This window comes from Caloenas nicobarica, chromosome 20, assembly GCF_036013445.1.
Source record: "Caloenas nicobarica isolate bCalNic1 chromosome 20, bCalNic1.hap1, whole genome shotgun sequence".
In the NCBI taxonomy this organism is placed as follows: Eukaryota; Metazoa; Chordata; class Aves; order Columbiformes; family Columbidae; genus Caloenas; species Caloenas nicobarica.
In genome coordinates this window covers 3,493,061-3,505,346 of record NC_088264.1, presented here as the reverse complement: position 1 = coordinate 3,505,346, position 12,286 = coordinate 3,493,061, and the positions used below count along the sequence as shown (strand labels likewise).

Genomic DNA, 12,286 nt, shown 5'->3' with positions numbered 1-12,286 from the left:
ACACTTTCTAAATTGTCATTTTTTTTACTTCACAGGTCACCACAAAAAGCTTGTTGATCAGTAGTAAATAGTAATCATCAATCTTATTTGCCTTTTTAAACCATTACCCTCACCCTTGAAGAGGGATGAGAAGCGTTGCTCATAACTAGAATTGCTGCCAATATTTGGTATCAAATGCCAGGGACATCTTGCATGGAGAAAAAAAAAAAAAAACACAGAGAAAAGAAGATGGAACACTTCCCCTTCATGTTCCCCCAAAGAAAACAGTGTGCTACGAGGTGCTTCCTGAAGGCCACCACAGTATGTGATCTCTCCACTACTCCTCTCCTGTTTAAAATTCAGGAGTAAACAATGTATGAAAGTAGCACTAATCATTTCAGAACATAAAAAAGCTGGAGGGAATACTCTCCGAGACTAACTGGTCTTGTTCAGATATCAAGAGAAATCAAGAAAAACATGGATCAAGTGGAGTGAGGTCAGCAGAGGATCCCAGGGTGGCTGGGGCTGGAGGAAGGGGAGCAGGACATGGTTGGCCTGAGGTAGGGAAGGATTCAGGGCACCCACAGCACCCACATGCCTGCAGGGATGGGATTGAGAAGGTGGAACCAGGCTCTCTGCAGCAGCATGGGGCAGGAGGATGAGAGACAATGGGCATCAGTTAAAATATCAGAGGAACAGACTGGATGTAAGGAAAATCTTTTCCACTGTGAGGACAGTCAAGTAGCACAGGCTGCCCCAAAAGGCTGAGCTGTCTCCATCCTCAGAGGTTGCCAAGCCCCGAACAACCCGGTCTGACCCCAGAGCTGCCCCTGCTTGGAGCAGGAGGTTGGACAGGGACCACCTGACATCTCCTCCAGCCCAAGCTACCTTGTGATCCTATGGCCTCCGGGCAGCGCGCTGCAGGCACCCGTGACAAGATTCTCTGTTAACACTGTAGTTACATTTACTTTTTCCTCCATATACCCTCAAGATAATTAAATAACTCGCTCTGCCTGTCCTGGTGAGATTCATTGTGGGTTTCAAAGAGCATTCCGTTTTGTGTCTTTCCAGCACTGGCAAACATCACCTTTACCTTTCTTCTCCCATGTAACAAGCGATAGGATGAGAGGAAACGGCCACAAGTTGCGCCGGGGAGGTTTAAACTGAATATTAGGAAAAATTTCTTCCTGGAAGGGGTTGTTGGGCATTGGAACAGGCTGCCAGGGCATTGGTGAAGTTGCCATCCCTGGATGGCAGACGCAGAGATGAGGTTCTGAGGGACATGGGTTACAGGTGGACTTGGCAGTCTTGGGTTAACGGTTGGATTCGATGATCTTAAAGGTCTTTCCAACCTAAACAATTCTATGATTCTACATAATCCTGATCAGGAATTGGTACCAGAACACACTCACATGCACAGATTGCAGCACTAAATTACCTCTGCTCTACCCTCCTCCATTAACAGTGAAGAAACACTGCAAGAGGTGCGTCATGGGCTGGCAGACAGCAAAGGAGCAACCATGAAGAAACACGGCAGATGCAGAAGTTAATGGAGCTACTGATGAGTCTTTGAAAAGAGACCCACAATTTAAATTATTAAAGCAGTCAAACCTTTAATGAAGTTGGTTATAGCCTCATCATAAGACTACAGGAAACTACTAGGTTTGTCAGCACTGAAATTTCTCAGCAGTGTTCAAGCCCTGTAATTCAAGTACTTTTGATTCTATGTTTACAGAGTGCTAAAAGCCACAATTTACCAGGGTAATGGAACATTTAACCAGTAACTAGAGTTCACATCCTTGTGAAATGCAATTGAGACAGTCAGATCACAGTCAAACTGCTAAACTTTTGAATCCAAGTTAACTAGGTTTCAAACATCAACATATAAAATTGGCAGCGAAGATAATTTCCTTAAAGTGAACAAACATGAACTAAAGTTCAATACTGTCTTATAGAAAGGATGTACTCAGAAGTTTCTGTGGTATTATGTTAGAAATCCTATAGGTAGTGATATTTTGCTTAGAAGTGACTTCTTCCATACCTAGCAGGATACAGGAAATGTTTACTGTAAGATGACTGCCCCACAAAATTCGTTTATGGGGAGTATTTGCAGATTGCCAAAGCAGCACTAATGGTATGGGTACAAATTTTTAGCCAGATGAGAAGAACGCGATCACCTGAACAGAGAGGTGCGAACTGTGCCTCTTTTTCCTATGAACTCTTTGAAAGAATCTTCTGAAAGGTCTACTCACCTGATCAGATGTAATGCAAATCTTGGAGAAATGACTCAAACAATGACCCGAGAAGAAATGACTCAAACAATGACCCAAGAGAAGTATCTAAGAAACTGGATGGGACGAAATACACTCCAGTAGGCTTGAAAGGTGACCTTGAAAAGGATAGTAGGACTAGAAAGGCAAAATTCTCAATGTTTTGTTACAACATATGAAGATGACTTAAAAACAGCCTCTCCCGCAACTTAAAAGACTCAGCACATGAAATCTGACCTTCTTTGTTCATTCTGGAAGACTTCTGTAGGAGTCTCAGGTATTTCTCAGTTCTTGCACTTTAACTGAAAGGGTACTATCCTTTAAGGATGGCATTTTAAAACAGTTGATTTACATACACTTATACAGAAAGCAAGAGACTGGTAGTGGAGGAGTTAAGGTAAGTCCAGCTAAAAGTCCTTTCTTCCCTGCTCATTTTTTTCAGCGTCTCGATTCTTGCAGAGTCATTATTTCACTAGTTATTCGACCATTATGTGGTCACCTTAAAAATTCAGCTCTCTTCTGTCTAATCACAAAAACTTTCCTGTCTCTCCTTAGTTTTGAGATGATAAAGACCAGCAGAGACTAATCACTCCACATCTTCACTTGGCACAATGTTTTGTTAAGCTGCCCTTTCATATCATTATACTTTTGTCTACTCCTTTCTCATTATACTTGGATTGAGCTTGTAATGCTGCAGTAAGAAGGAGGATGCCTTCCTCCTTAATGCAAAGGACTAACAGAACTGGCTCTGAGAGTTCCAGGCTTTATTCCCAGTTCTCTTTATGAGCTTGGGCTGCAGTAATCCGCAGCTCAATTTCTGCCCTATGTAAATTAAACAATTGAAACAGACACTCTGGGGATGCAAGAAGCATTTCACAGCTTTTAAGGAAACCATCCCCAAGCTTACCTTCTACACAGAGGAACAATCCTAAATCTTCTTTAGAGGGAAAAAATGAAGATTACTGACTACAAAGTCCTTGAAAAGTCTGGGAGGGGGATTGTCCTGGTTTTTTTGGAGGAGAGAAGGTTCTTGATGACAAAAGACAGGAGTCCTTACGTGTAATACATTAGTGCCCAGATGTTTCAGTCCTGTTGTATTACGCCCAACACAAAGAAAGCAGTCAGGATGAAGTGAAGGCCCAGGATGAGCTACGGTGTTGGAGGAACAAAGCTAGGAGAAACAGGTGATTACTGCCCACTTGCTCTTGCAAACAAGGAGGACCTCCAGCTTGGTGTGGCAGAATTCAGAACGCTAAGAAAGAGTCCGGTGGTGCAGAAAGGTGACTGGGGCACGACGAGTGCAACTCTTGTAATGACGCAAGGCAGCCAAAGACTCGAGTCACAGGGAGGGAAATGGGAGCGAGAAGTTAAAACATTATGAAGACATATACTAAAATATAAAAGCAAGTCTTTTACTGGTAGAGGAGAGCTAATAATAAGGCATTTAAGAGCTTTTTCCATAGTGTAACAGGAAAGAAAGACGAACGTTCTAGGACAGCCTAGTTTAGCAGCCTGGAAGAGAAAAAGGCTCATAAGCTTGCTATTAGAGAAAAAAATATAACTTTTTTTTTTTTTTTCTGTTTTGAAAAGATAAACTTGAGGCAGGATTTAGACTACCAGAAGGAGGCAGACAGAGATACAAGAGAAGATGAGTAGGAAGAGAAGGATTTAAAGAATCAGTAAGAGGAGACAGTAGAAGTGTTTCAGAACCCTGGATAGAAAGTGTTTTCAAAATGTAAAGACCTCCTTAAATTAATCCCTTAGAAGTCCTTCCCAAGCCCATAACTCTTCAGAAAGAGCACACGCACCCTTTTGGCATCGCTACACCTTTTCCATGAGGTGCTCTGGATGGGCTGGAGCAGGGCAACACATCACGGACAACGAGGTATTTAGGATTTTACAGCTACTGAAAAGCTATTGGTATCTCACAATGTTCCTTTCCAAAAATCACTAAAGAAAAGGCACTTCATACCCCAAAAGATAAGTTTCCCCCAAAAGATAAGTTTCCCCCAAAAGATAAGTTTCCCCCAAAGGCCTATCAAAGTTCTGCTCAGACCAACATGCGGCACCTCACCCTCTCCACTTCAGGGGCTCCGGAGCGCTTCCATTCAGCGAAGAGTTTCCAAGAAGCACAACCCCGGCTGACTTTCGCTTCTCCCCCAAACCCTCTGCTGACCATCCCCAAAACCGATGGACTGTTCAAGCCGCCACAGAGGATTTGCAGCACGCCCGGGCTGAGACACGACTCCTCTACTTCCCTTCTCCCTGAGCCCCCCGGGGGCTGCGGGCGCAGGTTTCACTTGGCCGGGGTCACACTTGGCAGCCGCTCCGCAGCGGCGGGTGATCAGGGCACCTACTCCAAAGGGGCTGGAGGATTTCGGGAAGGGAAGCCGGTGAGTTCTCCCTTCCCTCTCCGAGGCACCGGTTGACCTTGCCGGGGAGCCCTGAGCTCCGCAGCCGCTCGGGCCGTCCGCCTGCGGGGAACGCGGCTCCGTCCCGCCCGCGGCGCGGGGCCCGGTAACGTGGCGGCCGGGTCACCCCCGCAGCTCCCCGGCTCACATCCCCCGAGCTCCTCGCCTCCTCACGCCTGACCCACGTTCTCCCCGCCGCCCTCAGGCCCGGCGGCCGCGGCCTCGCCTCAGGGCAGCCGGCGACCCGCCCCCGCCAACCCCGCCGCTCCCGGCCGGCTCTCACCGGAGATACTGCGCACACAGCAGGCTCATCCTCCGCCGCTCGCCGCCCCGTCCCGCCGCGGGTCTCACAGCCCGGGCCGGCCCGCCGCCCCCGCGCCGCCGCCGCTGCTGCTGCCGCTGCCGCCTCCGGCCGCCGCCGCCATCTTCCCGTGCAGGGCCTGCCGCCGCGGGGGAGGGGCGGCAGGAAGGAAGGGGCGGGGGTGTCCCCGCTCTGCGCTCCGGCCGGGCAGAGACCGCCCGCGCCCCGGGAACCCCAGCAGCGCCGGCCCCGGCAACGCCAGCAGCCCCGGCGGCGGCCGCCGCTCCTCGCCCTGACCCTCCCGCCGCCCCGCTGAGGCGCCCTGACCCTCCCGCCGGCCGGCCGCGCTTCCGGGCCCGGCCCCGCCGCCACTTCCGGCGGCGCCACCGGCAAACCCTTCCCCCGCGCCTTTTCCCCCCCCCCCCCCGCCGACCCGCGGCGGCGCCCGCCGATTGGCTCGCCCGCTGCCATGGCAACCGAGGGGGCAGCGGGGCGTCGTCACGGCAACCGCGGCGCCTTCCCGCCCGCCGGGGCCGGGCCCGGGCCTGCAGCCGCGGCGTCCAGCGGGCTCGGCCGCCCCGGGGCCCTGGCGGCGGCGCCGTGTTATCCGCTGCCCCTTAGCGGAGCTCGGCGAGGCGGGACGGTCGGCCTGCCGACAAGCGGTGGCACAGGGAGCTGTGGATTAGGCCCCGTCCCTCCATGCGAGGGTGGTGATGGCGGCCTCGTACCTTTCCGGCAGAAAGCGGTTTGGCGGGAACAACGCTGGGAGGCCTGGGCTTCCCGCATAAACCAGGCTGCCCGTTCCCTGCCCACACCCCAGGATCCCCATGGCTCAGCTGCTCAGGTGTCCGGCCCCAAGGGTCACGCCAAAGTGTCCCGAACAGCCCTCGTCTCCGAGTCCCTCCATCACCGCAGCGAGCTCGGGCACGGCGTGAGCCCCGCGCCCCGGACGTGGCCCTGGCACCGCGGGCAGCACGTCCCGCTGTGGAGCTGGGACACGGGCACGTCGGGTGGTGACCTTGCACCTCGGTATGGCAGCCATAGAATCATAGAATCACAGAATCATTTTGGTTGGAAGAGACCCTCAAAGTCATCGAGTCCAACCATAACCCAACTCTAGCACTAAACCATGTCCCTAAGAACCTCATCTATGTGCCTTTTAAACCCCTCCAGGGATGGTGACTCCAGCACTGCCCTGGGCAGCCTGTTCCAATGCCTCACAGCCCTTTGGGGAAGAAATTGTTCCCCAGATCCAACCTCAACCTCCCCTGGGGCAACTTGAGGCTGTTCCCTCTGGTCCTGGCGCTTGTTCCTGGGGAGCAGAGCCCGACCCCCCCTGGCTCCAAGCTCCTTTCAGGCAGGTCAGAGATCAGAAGGTCTCCCCTCAGCTCCTGTTCTCCAGGCTAAACAGCCCCAGCCTATCGCATGTAAATATTTACACTATCTACACCATGTGGTACTGCCTCCTGTGCCTACTCAGTGACTCATTTTATGCTCAAACTCATCTTTATGGGCAGAAAAAATCCCACTGAGTTCAGTGTCCATTTGATGGCGGGCCGAAGAAATGAGGCAGATGAAAATTGGGGATCAGATGAGCACTGAAGAGGCTGGCTGATGCAGATCATGTTATTTGAGCACATAAGTGACCCTGAGGACAAAACGAAAGATCGTGTTTCGAAAATAAAACCCTCACTTTTTTTTTTTTTTTTTTTTTTTTCAGGTTGAAACGAGAACATGTTTAGGGAAATGATTTTCAGGGCCTCACATGTTTAAACAGAAGCCTCTTGAGGCTGCGGAATCGGTTTCCTGGTTTCGGTGCAATCAGGGCTGGGCAGGGAGCCATTCTCCCAAACCTCCCGTCGAACGCTGCACGGCACCTCGGGCAGGCACCATAGCAGGGTTCGGGGCTCAGCCTCCATCCCTGCAGGCTCTTGGCTGCAGAGCAGGAGCAAACTGGTTCAGCACTGGGCAAACTGGGGCTGCTCCTGCCTGCCCACAGCCTGTCCTCAGCTAAAACAGACAGATTGAGTTTGCACAGCTGCCACAGGGACTCTGTATCTCCTGGATCAACACACAAATGCAGCTCTTAGAAGGTGCATCTCTCAGGGCATGTTGTCCTGGGTTCTCCCTGGATGCTTCACGTTGTCTGGAGCCTCGACCTTCTGGTTCCTGACCCAGCATGCTGGGGCCACCCTGCAGCTCAAATATTATGTTCAGTTTTGGGTCACTTGTGACAAGAAAGGCCTTGAGTTGCTGGAGCGAGTTGAGAGCAGGGAACGGAGCTGGTGAGGGGCTGGAGCACAAGGGTGATGGGAGCGGCTGAGGGAGCTGGGGGTTCAGCTGGAGAACAGGAGCTGAGGGGAGACCTTCTGATCTCTGACCTGCCTGGAAGGAGCTTGGAGCATCGAGGGTGTTGGTCTCTTCTCCTGAGTAACAAGTGATAGGATGAGAGGAAATGGCCCCAAGTTGCGCCAGGGGAGGTTGAGGTTGGATCTGGGGAACAATTTCTTCCCCAAAGGGCTGTGGGGCATTGGAACAGGCTGCCCAGGGCAGTGCTGGAGTCACCATCCCTGGAGGGGCTGGACAGACGGAGATGAGGTTCCTAGGGACCTGGTTTAGTGCCAAGGTTGTGTTAACGGTTGGACTCTGTTTTGAGGGTCTCTTCCAACCAAAACGATTCTGTGATTCTATGATCTCTGAGGAGACTCACCAGGCAGCACATACTGTTGTGCAGATACCTCATGCTTATCTCTACTCTTCCCATATTTTTCCATCCATTCCTTCTCCTTACAGAGGAGCTGAATAGGCCAGGTTTTGAAAGCAGAAGCACCTTAAGCTGCTGCCACTTGCCCTTCCACCAGCCCCTCAGTTCCATTCCCCATTTGCAGCCGGATCCTTCCCCAGTCCCACGTTAGCAGTGTCCCACAGCGGCAAAGTGGTGCCATGAGAGCAGCTTACGTTGGCTCACGCAGCAAAAGCCAAAACCTGACAGGAACGCAGGCTCCCTGTGAGCCTCCCACAGAGCTGACTTGGGATTTTCATGTCTGGTTTCTCCATCGCTTTTCTCCTAGAGGCTGTTCCAGGGACTTCCTTCTTTAGTCTTGGCTGAACAAACTCACTTTTCTACCTTTTTCTGCCTTTTTTTTTTTTTTTTTTTTTTCTGGAGAGAATCCCCTGCCAGAGGCTTCCTGCCAGGCACAACAATATCGTACAGCCCAACTATAAGGTAGCCACCAAACTTCAAAAAGCCCTCTGGCACATCCTCTGCTTTGTGTCCCCTGTGGCAGCAACAATATTGCTTAAAAAATGCTTAAAATTAAATTAGTTAACCTGCACTGTTATTGCTTAAAATAAAAGGCGATTATTTATTTTCCAGTCCATTTTAGTACTGTGTAGGACCTTAGACGAAGTCACTGGAGCGCAGGCTGGTTGTCCTGTGCAACTGGGAAGACACTTCTGAGCTCCACAGGTTGGATCTGTGCAAACAGGAGTTTTTAGGGCTACATCTCCCTGACCTTTGCGCTTGTGTGTGAATAGGAGAGGGGAAATTTGAAGGCAAAAGGTTGATTTGGGGTATTTTGGCCAGGGCACATTCTGCCTTTCTGCAGTATCTCTTTGTCTGATGAACACAAGTCTCATCCAGGAGAGCAGAAAGCGATTCCTCGAGGCATCACGCTCAAGCAAGCAGTGGGCAGCATTGACTCAAAGGCTCTTGTTTGGTCTTGTCCGAGTCCACGCCACCTCCAGAGCCACCCCAAAATGCCCAAGAGGTTCGCATGGGGCAGAGCTGGTTTCCAAGTCTTGAGCAGTGGGGAACATGCAGCCTCAAGCATTTTCAAGTGAATCTGACGGAGGTTGTTGTTGCCGATGTTATTTAACCTGTTTAGCACCGGTATAAGTTGCTGAGCAGTGCCGTGCCTCGAGGCAGCGACGTGAGGGAAGCTCTGGCCTGTCAGGGCAACCTGCCCAGCCACAAAGCCTGCTTTTGCTTTTTCTCACTCCTCTCTAATATCTCCCAGCCACAGAAGGAAAGGATGTCAGACCCTGCACAGGTTTTTCTCTGTTTTTCAGGGCTTTTTGTCTGAATTGTGGAGTCTTTTGCCTCCCTCTGAGTTTCTCCGCCATTGGAGCAGAGAGTTTCTCTCCCTTGCACACTCCTTTTACCTCTTCCACATCCCCGCACCTCCGGATTTGACCTCAGTTTCTCCCACACGGCATTTTCAAAGACTCAGTGTCGCTGCTGATTGCTCTTATGAAATTCTACTCCAAACCTTTTGGTGCACACAGCACAGGGGCTAATTTCCTTACGTTAAAGGGGGAGCTGCAAGTCAGTCTCCCCGCAGTTTTGTTCCAAGAGATTTGTGATGAAAATTATCTTCAAAGAAGCAGATTTTTTTGTAGAGGTCAACACATATTCTCATTTTTATAATAAAAGAGTCAATAACCGTGGCCTACCATTTTGTTAATTGCAGAGCATTGGGAAGGATTTGATGCCCAGATGGGGACAGAAGACCAGAGACCCTGTGAACGGCCGTGTACCCTGGCCTTCTGCCAGGTTCTCTGCAGGTTTGGTGATTATTTCAATCTGAATGATGTGAACGTGGGAAATTAGCACTTGAAAGCAATTGAAGAACTTGAAGGAAGAAATAAAGTATGAAGATACCTAAACAATCTTGATTTTGCCCTGTATTCATCACTCTCTGTAATTATGTTACCGTGATTAAAATGTATTTGTTGTCATTCCAGATTATGCTGCTTAGATTTTTAATTGTGAGTAACAAAAGCCTCATCTTACCCTAATTAGGACCTCATTTCTCCAAATATGGCCTATACGCAAAACTTCAGGAATTTTGACTGTGTAGAGGTTTGTCGAGTCTTCATCATTCCCTTGCAAATATCATTCAGGACAAAGAAAAAATTGTAGAACAGGCTGCACCTCTTAAAGAAATCCCTTTTAATCCTTATAATTCATAAGGTATCTAATGGATTTACTTTTAATTCTTTGAGGTTAAGTGCTGCACATCCCGAGAAGCAGCACCCTTTCACACTAAACAGAAGCCAAATCTCGGAAGGGAAGGAGAAAGCAGCCATTCCTGGGGAGCCGCACCGAGCGCCTCCTCCTCGCATCCCCATCCCGCAGAGCCCAGCTCAGGCCGTGGCTGCGCAGATCGATCCATCCTGCACGGCTGAGCTGTAACCTCAGACAGAATTAGAGACATTAAAACGCCCGTGGAGCCAATTGCATCTGCGGCCAACGCTCAGCTGCTGAATACGGGCGAGAGAGCAATCTGCTACCGAGCTGACCTTCCCGAGGAGATATCTTGAAAAGTCAGCCCGGTGTCCTAGAAACGTCACGCAGCGCTTGGGATCGGTTTGCAGAGGCCACCACAGCGAGATGTTAGGTCCACAAACTCGCCATGTCCCCAGGAGCTTTATGCCCTGGCCTCTTTTAGCAGCTTCTTCCAGGGAATGAGGAACTATACCCTGAGAAAAGCTTTTGAGCTGGAAGAGATGGTCACCAGATGGTCCCTGGCCACGCTCCCCGGGCTACTCAGGAATTTCCAGATGCCGATTATAAGTCATCTCTTTCACCAGCTGAAAAGCGCTGCTCTCTCCTTCCTTGGGTCATGAGAACGGGAAGGTTTCTTCCTTTGGGCCAGGCTGTCCCATCCCATGTGGCCTTAGACGTGGTCTCCAGCTCAGCCAGGCTGCCGTTGCAGCAGTTAGCCCCAAGCCTTGCTCGTGTGCTTCCACCGACCACCCCGTGCGGTGTCTCCATGACCAGCTGGTCGAGCTTGGTGGGTCCAGCCTGGCCCGATCTGCCAGCCCAGTCTGGCTTCCTTACGTTTGCAAATCCCTTCTCTCCTAGGGGCTGGGTTTGCAGGCCTGAGTTTTGTTTAGATACGTTCAGATGGCATCTCAAATTGGGGTGTACACGAAAAACCTGCTTTGTGGGAATTGGGGGTTTTATTCCAACTGAGCGACACAGCGAGTACCTCCCTATTTCAAGATCTTTTGCTCCTTAATCTTAATTCTCAAGAAAAGTACCTTTTTTTTTTCCTAGATGGGGGTTGTTGCATTAAAAAATGTTACAGGGCCAGCATGTGGGGAGCAGAACCGAACCCCCCCTGTTAGCTGTAGCCAGCAAAGGCTCTGAATTGTGCCAGGATGGGTTCATGACTGGTTTAAGCCCCTCTTACTCCTCAGCTGGACCTCGCAATCACTTGTCTGTGGTTAACATGGCCAAAGAACTTGAGGCAGTTTGTACTTGCTGGGTCCAGCAGCAGAGAGACAGGAGAGCCATGAAAAGGTGACCAAGGTCAGGGTCACTTCCATACGGCTGGTGCCGCCTGCGATGAGCCCGCAGCTAAAGGAGCCTCCTCAGGGCCTCCATCCTCTGCTCGGGAGATGCTTTTAAGCTCGGCTCCCTGCTCACCTGCTCTGGCAGAGCAGCTCACTCCTGCTACCCCCGGCCCCTTTTTTCAATAGATTTCGGTTGTGAACCTCAAGTGACATTAACAGGTCCAGCCTCACCTCTTGGGTCCCGCCGGCAGTGATTTTGCAGGGCTGTTACTAGCTGCATCAAGGTGGGCACGTCGGTGCATTTCTCCCTGCTATTTCCTTCCTCAGAGGATAAAACCAAGCTGATCATCCTTCTGCCCTCTGTCTGTCCTGCTGTACCAGCTACGCAGATGTCTGCTTGCCGCTGGGGGCTGGCTTGAAGCCCAAATCAGCTGGGGGGCTCGGGGTGCTCCGGCGCTGCGATCACAGCAAGGGCTGGCAGGGAGCATCTGGCTGCGGTGGTGGGAAAGTCGCACCCGCACATTCAGGGAAAGCAGCAAAAGGAAAAGCAAATCAAGACTAGGCTGGAAAACATCAGGGGAAAATGGGGGATCTGACCCTCTCCCGCACACCCAGCCTGTGTTGGAGGTGAGCAATCTCCCCGTGCACCCCAGTCTCTCCCGGGCGCTTGGCTCTGGGTGCACATCTTGGGCTGGTTGAGCCGCCGCACTGCCTGGCAGGTGCTGCTCCCGCACCAAAACCTGCCGTGTTGCTAAGTGACAGCTGATTTACCACATCGCTTACCCACCCCGGCTCACGGCAGGAGAGCAGAGGAATGGATACAGCCAGCGCTGGCCAGACCTCATCCCTGCCATGGCCAGATGGTGCGTAACCCACATCTGGACAGGCCACCTTCACCTTTCGTTCTCCTGTGTTTAAGGTCAAACTCCAGCGTGAAATGGAGAGGGCAGATGGTTTTGGCTGTGCACGCCAGGAGCTGGCAGTCCTGCTGGGTTGCGGTGGGGTTCACCATGCAGCAGGAG

General features: G+C 51.3%; 1 protein-coding gene across 5 annotated transcripts in view; it reads right to left on the bottom strand.

The window, feature by feature from the left end:
• Nucleotides 1-5,290, bottom strand: part of SMG7 (SMG7 nonsense mediated mRNA decay factor) — a 53,236-nt gene extending 47,946 nt beyond the window's left edge. For all 5 annotated transcript variants that reach the window (XM_065648956.1, XM_065648960.1, XM_065648961.1 and 2 more), the window contains exon 1: nt 4,944-5,290. In XM_065648956.1, the coding sequence (XP_065505028.1) occupies nt 4,944-4,972 (29 nt within the window). In that variant the 5' untranslated portion in view covers nt 4,973-5,290. The remainder of the gene's footprint in view (nt 1-4,943) is intronic.
• Between the last annotated feature and the right edge of the window lie 6,996 nt (nt 5,291-12,286).